A 13,998-nucleotide genomic window follows, 5' to 3' on the forward strand; every position below is an offset into this window, starting at 1 on the left:
GCATTTTTACAGTATCTACATTTACAGTGCATACATCTCTTTTACAGTGCATACATTTTTTACATCACATAATGTGTTTTACTGTACTTCTTTTTAAAATACATACACATTTTTACAGTGCCTATTGTGCATCCTTTTTACGCCAGATACATTTTTACAGTGCATACATTTGTATTGTACATACACTTTTTACAGTACACATTTTTACAGAACATAATTTTTTTTTAATCAGTACATACATTTTACTATCCATATTTTCTTACAGTACATACATTTTTAGAGTACACACATTTTTACAGTGCATACCGTACATCTTTTTTGCACCACATACATTGTTTACGGTGTATGTTATTGCATTACATGCAATTTTTTTTTATAGTGCATCTTTTTTACAAAAGATACGTTTTTATAACACATAGTGTAGCTGAGATAGGCGCAAGCGCCAACCGCAACCCCAAAAGGTAATAAGCGGTAGAAAATGGATGGATGGATAATGTAAATCTTTTTTTTTTTTTTTTTACCAGTACCTAACATTTTTTAACAGTATTGTACCTATTTGTACGATACATACAAATATTTTACAATGCATAGATTCAGGTGGCGACTTGTCAAGGGTATACCCCGCCTTCCGCCCGAATGCAGCTGAGATAGGCTCCAGCACCGCCCGCGACCCCAAAAGGGACAAGCGGTAGAAAATGGATGGATGGATAGATTAAGCACATACATTTTTTTTACAGTACATACATTGTTTCCAATACAGTACATATGCATTACATAGGTACATAATGTGCATATTTTATTACACTAAATACATATTTTTACTGTACCTACATTTTTTACTGTACAAACTTTATTTTACTATGCTTTATTTTTCTACAGTGCATATTTTTACACCGCATTAATTTTTACAGTAGATACATGTTTTAACAGTACATTCCATTTTGTATTACATTACATGTATATATTTTTTACAGTATATACATTTACAGTTAAAACATTTTTTACAGTACATACATTATTAACAGTAAAGTACAAACATTTTAAAAGTGTATGCCGTTCATTTTTATTATGTACAAACAATTTTTACAGTACATTTGTTCATGGTATGTTTTTCCAAGAGTGCCGATGTAATCTTTGTACTGTTGGGAAACAATCAGTCAGTTATTTTTCCACTTCATGTGTTCATCTTCATTTGAGGTGATATGCAAACCCAAATTTTGCTCAGATGCTGTCCCTCCCTGAGGCTTTTACTTTAAAAGAGGAAATGAGAAGTATCTGAGGTTGTTTTTGTGTTCCCCAAGGTAAATACCTGATGTTTACTATGGTGTTGGTCACCTTCTCCATCGTGACCAACGTTTGCGTCCTGAATGTTCATCACCGCTCTCCATCCACCCACCACATGCCGAAGTGGGTCAACCGCCTCTTCCTGGTCCAACTCCCCACATTACTTTTCATGAGGCGTCCAGGTGTGACTAACGTCCGTAAAAGAGTCAAGAGGATGTGTGTGGAACGCAACGCCGTCAGAAAGAATCCTTCTCAGACGGCAAGAGATAAGCGACACTTGTCTAACGTGAACCTGAGTGATGTTCAGACTAATTCCAACTCCTTCTATGTGAACGCAAACTGGGCCCACAAGTATTGCTGGAGGCTGGGAGACATCCCGGACGTCGGGTATGGATGTCCAGACGTCCACAGGCCTTTGACCTCTCAGTGGGAAGCTGATGTGCAGGAGGCGGTGGAGGGAGTGAAATACATTGCTGAGCACATGAAGAAAGAAGATGATGACGAAGGAGTAAGTTCAACTTCACATTTTGATAACCATTTGCCGATATTTATACTAACTTAGTTTGTTAATCATGATATCACGATAAGATGAAAAAATAAATAAATAAATAAATTAAAAAAAAAAAATATATATATATATATATATATATATATATATAAACCCCGTTTCCATATGAGTTGGGAAATGTTGTTGGATATAAATATAAACGGAATACAATGATTTGCAAATCATTTTCAACCCATATTCAGTTGAATATGCTACAAAGACAACATATTTGATGTTCAAACTGATAAAACAGTTTTTTTTTTTGCAAATAATCATTAACTTTAGAATTTGTTGCCAGCAACACGTGACAAAGAAGTTGGGAAAGGTGGCAATAAATACTGATAAATTTGAGGAATGCTCATCAAACACTTATTTGGAACATCCCACAGGTGTGCAGGCTAATTGGGAACAGGTGGGTGCAATGATTGGGTATAAAAACAGCTTCCCAAAAAATGCTCAGTCTTTCACAAAAAAGGATGTGGCGAGGTACACCCCTTTGTCCACAACTGCGTGAACAAATAGTCAAACAGTTTAAGAACAACGTTTCTCAAAGTGCAATTGCAAGAAATTTAGGGATTTCAACATCACGGTCCATAATATCACCAAAAGGTTCAGAGAATCTGGAGAAATCAGTCCACGTAAGCGGCATGGCCGGAAACCAACATTGAATGACTGTGACCTTCGATTCTTCAGATGGCACTGTATCAAAAACCGGCATCAATCTCTAAAGGATATCACCACATGGGCTCATGAACACTTCAGAAAACCACTGTCACTATATACAGTTCGTCGCTACATCTATAAGTACAAGTTAAAGCTCTACTATGCAAAGCGAAAGCCATTTATCAACATTATCCAGAAACGCCGCCGGCTTCTCTGGGGCCAAGATCATCTAAGATGGACTAATGCAAAGTGGAAAAGTGTTCATGCAAGGAGCGGAACAACCGCCACAATCAGTCAGTCTGATACACAAAACTCTCTGAGCACTGTCCACAGGACGTCCCGGGGGAAACGGTTGACTGCCTTCTCCAAGTCCACAAAACACATGTAGACTGGTTGGGCAAACTCCCATGCACCCTCAAAGATCCTGCCGAGAGTATAGAGTTGGTCCACAGTTCCACGACCAGGACAAAAAACCCACTGTTCCTCCTGAATCCGAGGTTTGATTATCCGGCATTGCCTCCTGTCCAGTACACCAGAAAATACTTTACCGGGAAGGTTGAGGAGTGTGATCCCACAATAATTGGAACACACCATACGGTTCCCCTTTTTAAAAAGAGGAACCACCAACCCAGTCTGCTAATCCAAAGGCACCACCCCCGATGTCCACGCAATGCCGTAGAGTTTTGTCAACCATGACAACCCAGCATCCAGAGCCTGAAAGAACTCCGGGCATATCTCACCCGCCCTGCCACCGAAGAGCTTCTAAACTAACCTCAGTCCCCGAAATAGGAGAGCCTGCCGGAGAGTCTCTAGGCACTGCTTCCTCATTGGAAAACGTGTAAATGGGATTAAGGAGAATTAAGTATATTTGATCCACAATATCCCCAGTTGACATCAGCTGCACTTTGTCCCCACTATATATGGTGTTGACTGTGCACTGCTTCTCCCTCATGAGGCGGAGTATGGTGGTCCAGAACACCTTAAAGCCATCTGGAAGTCGTTTTCCATGGTTTTTTTAAACCCCTCCCATGTCTGAGATTGTGTGTCTGCAACCATAAAAGCCGCACACCGCTTGGCACTGCCTCCGTACTCCCATGAGCCAAAAAGACCCGATAAGCCTTCTTCTGCTTGAGGGCATCCCTCACCACTGGTGTCCTTCAGCGGGTTCTGGGATTACCGCCATGACAGGCACCGACCACCTTGCGGCCGCAACTCAGATTGGCTGCTTCGAAAATAGAGCCACGGAACTTGTTCCACTCAAACTCAATGTCCAGCGCCTCCTTCGTAACATGTTCGAAGTTCTTCCGCAGGTGAGACTTGAAACTCACTCTGACAGGAGACTCTGCTAGACGTTTTCAGCAGACCCTCACTATAATCTTGGGCCTGCCAGGTCTGTCCGTCATCCTTCACCACCATCAGAGCCCACTCGCAACCAAGTGGTGATCGGTTCAGAGTTTTGCTGAGTCTCTGCCTTCCGCAGAGACTGATCTATTTCAAATGTTTATTACATTTATTACTTTTGATTTTGATGATTATTACTGAAAATTAATGAAAATTCAAATATTAGTATCTCAGAAATTTAGAATAATAGATTTTGGGTTCGATCCCGAGGCTTTCTGTGTGGAGTTTGCATGTTCTCCCTGTAAATGCATGGGTTCCCTCCGGATATTCTGGCTTCCTCCCACCCCCAAAGACATGCATGGGGATAGGCTGATTGGCAACACTAAATTGACCCTAATGTGTAAATGTGAGTGTGAATGTGTCTATCTGACTTTGGAAATGTTTTGTTAAGTTTTGAAATTTACTGAAAAGGGGTTTTTCAATTGGGTCAGTGGGTGCTTATGTCCAACACTGTGGGCATGGCCTAAATGCACCACTCATTCAGGGGGCTCCAATGGGGGGAAGTAAAACCGAAAGTTGGTCTCCATCATATTGGGCTGCCATTTTTTTTGTAGTTCTCTAACTACATCCGCCATTTTAGCTGTAGTCCTTGTGTCAGGGATTTTAGTACGTAAAAACATATATTTAGGGTTAGGGTTAGCATAATGGAAAAAAATGCTACAGTTAGTATTTTAAAAAGTTTACATAGATGAATTAGTAAAAACAAGATGAGTTAGGGCTTGGGATTGGGGTTAGCATAATTTATTTAAACATAATGATCTAATGAATGGAATTAAATTATTTTAAAACAACTTTAAAGAATAAATACATAAAATAAAACCTTAATAATCATGATCATGATGACCATGAGACCCTGCTTTAATATATATTGTTTTGCTTTGAATTTGAATTTTGCTTTGTAATGATGTTAACACTGTGGTAATATTACAGGTATGGAATATTGTACACAATATCTCACAACATGTATAAACTGCATACACAGTGAACTGGTGGGCTACATTAAAATGGTCACCATTCCAATCCATCAACACATTTTTAAATATGGCAGACTGTTTTAGAAATATTCAACATTCAGGACCATTGGAAGAGTTGGTGGTGACAAAGTTCTGGCTCCTTGCCAAAATGTCCCCATGATTTCATCTCTGGGTGTGTTGCACGTCTTTTGTATGGTCCTTGACAAAATGTCCATTCATTTGTATGTTACGATGATGTGTTTAAGTTGATCGTGCACCTTTTCCAGGTAACCAGTACCACCTATGCTTATTTTACATCCGTTAATTCCTTTATAGCACCCCAGTATTAAAATGAACAACAATAAGCTATATAACGTGTGTGGCATAAGAAAATATATATCCTCTAATGTTGGTGAGTGCCTTTTTTAGGATTTACTACTTGCGGTCCGTACATATATTTTGGTCACAATGAAGGGTCCGTAGAAGTGTATAGTTGACTGTCTGCTAGTATTAAACTCAAAGTGGTGTGTTCTGGGCAGTAGAAAGGCTTGTGATTAGCTAAACCTCATGCCTATTATCCTTGATCAATGTATTGATTTATTACAACTTTTAATAGTAGATTGCACAGTACAGTACCTATTCCGTACAATTGACCACTAAATGGTGACACCTGAATAAGATTTTCAACTTGTTTAAGTCGGGGTCCACGTAAGTCAATTCATGGTGTAGACGTGTTCTCACACTGTTGGGAACGATAGGAGGTGTTGGTGTTCATGTGAAACTGTAAAACTTTTGTTTTAGTAAAGTACAGGCTTACTAATGTAAACAGTCTTCAATAGTATTGTTGTGAAGACAATTTTAACATACCCCGAAATACAAACCATATGAGTTGGGAAATTGTGTTAGATGTAAATATAAACGGAATCCAATGATTTGCAAATCCTTTTCAACCCATATTCAGTTGAATATGCTACAAAGTCAACATATTTGATGTTCAAACTCATAAACATTTTTTATTAATTTTTTTTGCAAATAATCATTAACTTTAGAATTTGATGCCAGCAACACGTGACAAAGAAGTTGGGAAAGGTGGCAATAAATACTGATAAAGTTTAGGAATGCTCATCAAACACTTATTTGTAACATCCCACAGGTGTGCAGGATAATTGGGAACAGATGGGTGCCATAATTGGGTATAAAAACAGCTTCCCAAAAAATGCTCAGTCTTTCACAAGAAAGGATGGGGCGAGGTACACCCCTTTGTGCACAACTCCGTGAGTAAATAGTCAAACAGTTTAAGAACAACTTTTCTCAAAGTGCAATTGCAAGAAATTTAGGGATTTCAACATCCATGGTTTCTAATATCATCAAAAGGTTCAGAGAATCTGGAGAAATCACTCCACGTAAGCAGCATGGCTGTAAACCAACATTGAATGACTGTGACCTTGGATCCCTCAGACGGCACTGTATCAAAAACCGACATCAATCACCACATGGGCTCAGGAACACTTCAGAAAACCACTGTCACTAAATACAGTTGGTAGCTAGACCTGTAAGTGCAAGTTGAAGCTCTACTATGCAAAGCGAAAGCCATTTATCAACAACATCCAGAAACGCCGCCGGCTTCTCTGAGCCCGAGATCATCTGAGATGGACTGATGCAAAGCGTAAAAGTGTTCTGTGGTCTGACGAGTCCACATTTCAAATTATTTTTGGAAATATTCGACATCGTGTCATCAGGACCAAAGGGAAAGCGAACCATCCAGACTGCTATCAACGCAAAGTTCAAAAGCCAGCATCTGTGATGGTATCTGGGTGCATTAGTGCCCAAGGCATGGGTAACTTACACATCTGTGAAGGCACCATTAATGCTGAAAGGTACATACAGGTTTTGGAACAACATATGTTGCCATCCAAATCCCGTCTTTTTCATGGACACCCCTGCTTTTTTCAGCAAGACAATACCTGATATTTAGATCAGGAATGCCCAAAGTGAGACAAATTTGGCCCACTGTGTCATTTCGTTTGGCCCCCCATCATCATTACATTTTCATGATGACCTCTTTCAAGCAAGTAAGTTGCCATATATCAGACGGGACTTTCTCCACCTCTTTAAATATGGCGGTATGGGGCTAAACAGGGCTAATACATCGATTTTATCGATGTATTATCGATGTATCCGCATGGCAGATTCTATCGATATATTAGGTTTTTGTTGCAGACGATTTCAATTATTATTTTTTTTTCTCCTCTTGCTATGGCATATTTGTTGCCCCTCAGGAGCTTCTCGTAGCTTGCGACATCCGTGCGGAAAATACAAGTCTTTAAGAGGCAAACAAGACACAACAACAAACAAACTCTGGGCTAAAAATAACCTTATAATGGTGGAATCATTTGCACTAAGAATGTATGAAGATGCCATGTATGATGAGAAAGAAGCACAATGCGGAGAACGATCACCAAAGCAGTCTGCTCTGCACACCGCCAAGATTTGTGAATGAAAAAAGCTGCATTTACATTATACACTTACTGAAACAAACTATAGTCCTCTCAGTGTTTCACTCCATTATTTATTTGGATACAATGTCACATTTTTATTTACGGAAGATGAGCTGACGTCTTGTCCAGGGTATACACCGCCTTCCGCCCGATTGTAGCTGAGATAGGCACCAGCGCCCCCCGCGACCCTAAATGGAATAAGCGGTAGAAAATGGATGGATGGATGAAGTATTTCATGTAAGACAGAAGTTTGAATTTTGCACTTTATTGACCTCAATGTTGGAGATTGTTTATTTGCATGCTCTAAATTTTATTTAAAAATCCATCCATCCATCCATCCATCCATTTTCTCAATATTCCATAAAAAGTACTAAAAAGAACAACAATATACAAATTAGAATTTTGCTAAGAGCAAGATGCAGTATATGCAGTGTCTTTTCAAACTACTAGTTTTTGATTAAATAAAAGACAACATTGTTTTCAATGATCTTTGTCATTTGTATTTAAGTTTTTTTTTTAAAAAAGTAGGGACAAAAATCAGAAACAAACGTATATTGATTTTTTTTGTAAAAGAAAAACGGGGAAATGTATTTTGGAGCCATTTCGCCCAGGCCTACTATAGACTTAAAACTGCTATATTTGGCCCATGCCCCAGAGGCACATTCTCACATTAGCATTTATCGGCAACATTTATCGGCATCGTTGATTTGGATGCTGCTTGCTAAATTTAAACACAGCACAAAGAATATCGTTATCTGAGATTTCAATCAGAGTGTACATCAGGGAAACATCTTCCACATTTGTAGGTTTCCAAACGTCTACAAAGCTCCCATGCTTAATAAATATTACAAAATTATAATTGCACATTAGCTTAGTGGTTTGTAAGCATGCATTTGTAAACTGGCAGCCATGAATAAAAAAACATAAGCTATAAATTTAAACATTCTTACTCCTTGTTCTCATTTGTCTTATTTTTCAGATAATAGAGGACTGGAAGTATGTTGCCATGGTGATAGACCGTTTGTTTCTTTGGATCTTCATCTTGGTGTGTGTGGTCGGAACACTGGGGCTCTTCATGCAGCCGCTGTTTCAAAGCTACAACACACCCGTCGCTGAGGACGCAAAGTAAGCCACACACACACACACGCACACACACACACACACACACACACCTTATGTGAAACGAGGGGGTCAAAAAACGAGTGTCTCATGAGGAAACCACAGGCCTCCAGGAATAGATTTAAAAAATATGGCCCCCAAGGTCTACCTGCTAAGTGAAGCCCAATAAAGAGAAAGAGCAAGGGTGTCTATCATGGAAAACCAACCCCCTGCATGGCATATACCACCCACAACTTGCCAATTACTGGCATCGAGAAAACATTCCAGTGGTTGGAAAAGACTGGACTGAAAGACAGTACAAAAGCATGAAAAATGGCTGCCCGGGATCACAAGGTTAATACAATGGGGTCTACCACATCAGACAGGACCCCAGGTGCAGGCTGTACAAAGAAGCTGCAGAGACTGTGCAGCACGGCACAGCATGGTGTAAAATGCTGGCAGACAAGGTGTACATCAGGGTGTCCAAAATTTGTCCGAAGGGCCAAAAACTGACTGCCCATAATGTAACCATAAACAAACCCTGTTTCAATAGGAGTTGGGAAATTGTATTAGATGTAAATATAAACGGAATACAGTGATTTGCAAATCCTTTTCAACCCATATTCAATTGAATGTACTACAAAGACAAGATATTTTGATGTTCAGACTCATCAACTTTATTTTTTTTGCTAAAAATATTTAACTTAGAATTTTATGGCTGCAACATGTGCCAAAGTAGTTGGGAAAGGGCATGTTCACCACTGTGTTACATCACCTTTTCTTTTAACAACACTCAATAAACGTTTGGAAACTGAGGAAACTAATTGTTGAAGCTTTGAAAGTGGAATTCTTTCCCATTCTTGTTTTATGTAGAGCTTCAGTCGTTCAACAGTCCGGGGTCTCTGTTGTCGTATTTTAGGCTTCATAATGCGCCGTACATTTTCGATGGGAGACAGGTCTGGACTGCAGGCGGGCCAGGAAAGTACACGCACTCTTTTTTTACGAAGCCACGCTGTTGTAACACGTGCTGAATGTGGCTTGGAATTGTCTTGCTGAAATAAGTCCATGAAAAACGACGGCGCTTAGATGGCAGCATATGTTGTTCCAAAAGCTGTATGTACCTTTCAGCATTAATGGTGCCTTCACAGATGTGTAAGTTACCCATGCCTTGGCACTAATGCACCCCCATACCATCCGAGATGCTGGCTTTTGAACTTTGCGTCGATAACAGTCTGGATGGTTCGCTTCCCCTTTGGTCCATTTGACACGATGTCGAAAATTCCAAAAAACAATTTTGAAATGTGGACTCGTCAGACCGCAAAACACTTTTCCACTTTGCATCAGTCCATCTTAGATGATTTCGGGCCCAGATAAGCCGGCAGCGTTCCAGGATGTTGTTGATAAATGGCTTTCGCTTTGCAAAGTAGAGCTTTAACGTGCATTTTCGGATGTAGCGAGGAACTGTATTTATTGACAGTGGTTCTTTGAAGTGTTCCTGAGCCCATGTGGTGATATCCTTTAGAGATTGTCGTCGGTTTTTGATACAGTGCTGTCTGAGGGATCGAAGGTCACGGTCATTTAATGTTGGTTTCCGGCCATGCCGCTTACGTGGAGTGATTTCTCCAGATTCTATGAACCTTTTTATAATATTATGGACCATAGATGTTAAAATCCCAAAATTTCTTGCAATTGCACTGTGAGAAACGTTGTTCTTAAACTGTTTGGCTATTTGCTCACGCAGTTGTGGACAAAGGGGTGTACCTCGCCCCATCCTTTCTTGTGAAAGACTGAGCATTTTTTGGGAAGCTTTTTTTATACCCAATCATGGCACCCGCCTGTTCCCAATTAGCCCTCACACCTGTGGGATGTTCCAAATAAGTGTTTAATGATTATTCTTCAACTTTATCAGTATTTATTGCCACCTTTCCCAACTTCTTTGTCACGTGTTGCTGGCATCAAATTCTAAAGTTAATGACTATTTGCAAAAAACAAAATGTTTATCAGTTTGAACATCAAATATGTTGTCTTTGTAGCAAATCATTGTATTCCGTTTATATTTACATCTAACATAATTTCCCAACTCATATGGAGACAGGGTTTATATATATATATATATATATATATATATATATATATATATATATATATATATATATATATATATATATATATATATATATATATATATATATATATATATATATATGGGAATACATCGGCGGCTACATCCAGCGGCCTGTGAAGCAGGAGAGTATAATAGCAGCGGGGGCCGTCTACGGAGCAGACGGCAGCGGTGTGATCGGAAACGCGGATGTTGAGCGGGGCTAAAAACAAAGCAGAAGGCTAATCCCCACAGAACACAACTTCCCTCCATCCTGAAGACGGATTTGAATGGAAAATGCGAGACTACTGGTCTGGGTAAGGAGTCAGTTAAATTAGAACAAGTTTTTTCTGCTTTGAGTGTTTCAGAGTTGGACATGTGTTTTACTGAGGTGGCTAACTATGATGCGTGCAGTTTATCAAAGCAACAAACAAACACTCGGAAAATTCCCGTTACTGAGGTGGCTAACCATGATGCGTGCAGTTTATCAAAGCAACAAACAAACAATCGGAAAATTCCCGTTACTGAGGTGGCTAACCATGATGCGTGCAGTTTATCAAAGCAACAATCAAACAATCGGAAAATTCCTGTCGTATCAATTCCTAGATATGGTCGTAACTATACTGAATGCACTGGGCATAATAAACACAACATTATTAATATTGCTAATACGGATAATTTGATCAAAAATTCCCTAAAACAGCCCACTACCTATAATATAGGTTTTTTAAACATAAGATCATTGTCTCCCAAAACGTTGTTAGTTAATGATATTATCAGAGACAACAATCTTAACGTCATCGGTCTCAGCGAAACCTGGCTTAAACCAAACGACTTTTTTGCGCTAAATGAGGCATGTCCTCCTAACTTTACACATGCGCATATTTCCCGTCCGCTTAAAAGGAGTGGGGGGGTCGCACTAATATACAACGAAAACTTTAACCTTAGTCCTAACATAAATAATAAATATAAATTGTTTGAGGTGCTTACTAGGAGGTCTGTCACACCGCTGCCTCTACACCTGGCTGTTATCTACCGCCCCCCAGGGCCCTGTTCGGACTTTATCAACGAATTCTCAGAGTTTGTTGCTGATCTAGTGACACACGCCGATAATATAATCATAATGGGGGACTTTAATATCCATATGAATACCCCATCGGACCCACCGTGCGTAGCGCTCCAGACTATAATTGATAGCTGTGGTCTCACACAAATAATAAATGAACCCACGCATCGCAACGGTAATACGATAGACCTAGTGCTTGTCAGGGGTATCACCGTTTCCAAAGTTACGATACTCCCGTATACTAAAGTATTGTCCGATCATTACCTTATAAAATTTGAGGTTCAGACGCATGTTCGTCAAACTAATAATAATAATTGCTATAGCAGCCGCAACATTAATACGGCCACGACAACTCTTGCTGACTTACTGCCCTCGGTAATGGCAACCATTCCCAAAGTATGTGGGCTCTATTGATAACCTCACTAACAACTTTAACGGCGCCCTGCGCGAAACCATTGATAACATAGCACCGCTAAAGTTAAAAAAGGCTCCAAAAAAGCGCACCCCGTGGTTTACAGAAGAAACTAGAGCTCAAAAATTATTATGTAGAAAGCTGGAACGCAAATGGCGCACGACTAAACTTGAGGTGCACCATCAAGCATGGAGTGATGGTTTAATAACTTACAAACGCATGCTTACCTTAGCTAAAGCTAAATATTACTCAAATCTCATCCACCGTAATAAAAACGATCCTAAATTTTTGTTTAGTACGGTAGCATCGCTAACCCAACAAGGGACCCCTTCCAGTAGCTCAACCCACTCAGCTGATGACTTTATGCAATTCTTTAGTAAGAAAATTGAAGTCATTAGAAAGGAGATTAAAGACAATGCGTCCCAGCTACAACGGGGTTCTATTAACACTGATACGATGGTATATACGGCGGATACTGCCCTCCAAAATAGTTTCTCTCGTTTTGATGAAATAACATTAGAGGAATTGTTACAACGTGTAAATGGAATAAAACAGACAACATGTTTACTTGACCCTCTCCCTGGGAAACTGATCAAGGAGCTCTTTGTATTATTAGGTCCATCAGTGCTAAATATTATAAACTTATCACTCTCCTCGGGCACTGTTCCCCTAGCATTCAAAAAAGCGGTTATTCATCCTCTTCTTAAAAGACCTAACCTCGATCCTGACCTCATGGTAAACTACCGACCGGTGTCTCACCTTCCCTTTATTTCAAAAATCCTCGAAAAAATTGTTGCGGAGCAGTTAAATGAACACTTAGCGTCTAACAATCTATGTGAAACCTTTCAATCCGGTTTCAGGGCAAATCACTCCACGGAGACAGCCCTCGCAAAAATGACTAATGATCTATTGCCAATGATGGATTCTGATGCGTCATCTATGTTGCTGCTCCTCGATCTTAGCGCTGCTTTCGATTCCGTCGATCATAATATTTTATTAGAACGTATCAAAACACGAATTGGTATGTCAGACTTAGCCCTGTCTTGGTTTTACTCTTATCTTACTGATAGGATGCAGTGTGTCTCCCATAACAATGTGACCTCGGACTACGTTAAGGTAACGTGTGGAGTTCCCCAGGGTTCGGTCCTTGGCCCTGCACTCTTCAGCATCTACATGCTGCCGCTAGGTGACATCATACGCAAATACGGTATTAGATTTCACTGCTATGCTGATGACACCCAACTCTACATGCCCCTAAAGCTGACCAACACGCCGGATTGTAGTCAGCTGAGGCGTGTCTTAATGAAATTAAACAATGGATGTCCGCTAACTTTTTGCAACTCAACGCCAAAAAAACGGAAATGCTGATTATCGGTCCTGCTAGACACCGAACTCTATTTAATAATACAACTCTAACATTTGACAACCAAACAATTAAACAAGGCGACACTGTAAAGAATCTGGGTGTTATCTTCGACCCAACTCTCTCCTTTGAGGCACACATTAAAAGCGTTACTAAAACGGCCTTCTTTCATCTCCGTAATATCGCTAAAATTTGCTCCATTCTGTCCACTAAAGACGCTGAGATCATTATCCATGCGTTTGTTACGTCTCGCCTCGACCACTGTAACGTATTATTTTCGGGTCTCCCCATGTCTAGCATTAAAAGATTACAGTTGGTACAAAATGCGGCTGCTAGACTTTTGACAAGAACAAGAAAGTTTGATCACATTACGCCTGTACTGGCTCACCTGCACTGGCTTCCTGTGCACTTAAGATGTGACTTTAAGGTTTTACTACTTACGTATAAAATACTACACGGTCTAGCTCCATCCTATCTTGCCGATTGTATTGTACCATATGTCCCGGCAAGAAATCTGCGTTCAAAGGACTCCGGCTTATTAGTGATTCCCAAAGCCCAAAAAGAGTCTGCGGGCTATAGAGCGTTTTCCGTTCGGGCTCCAGTACTCTGGAA

The 13,998-nt window shown here is 40.0% G+C and overlaps 1 protein-coding gene across 2 annotated transcripts in view; it reads left to right on the forward strand.

The window, feature by feature from the left end:
- LOC133538809 (neuronal acetylcholine receptor subunit beta-2-like) overlaps positions 1 to 13,998 on the forward strand; it is a 67,691-nt gene that overhangs the window by 34,935 nt on the left and 18,758 nt on the right. For both annotated transcript variants that reach the window (XM_061880615.1, XM_061880614.1), the window contains 2 exons: positions 1,302 to 1,792; positions 8,326 to 8,471. In XM_061880615.1, the coding sequence (XP_061736599.1) occupies positions 1,302 to 1,792; positions 8,326 to 8,471 (637 nt within the window). The remainder of the gene's footprint in view (positions 1 to 1,301; positions 1,793 to 8,325; positions 8,472 to 13,998) is intronic.

Source organism: Nerophis ophidion, linkage group LG20, assembly GCF_033978795.1.
Source record: "Nerophis ophidion isolate RoL-2023_Sa linkage group LG20, RoL_Noph_v1.0, whole genome shotgun sequence".
NCBI classification, from domain to species: Eukaryota; Metazoa; Chordata; class Actinopteri; order Syngnathiformes; family Syngnathidae; genus Nerophis; species Nerophis ophidion.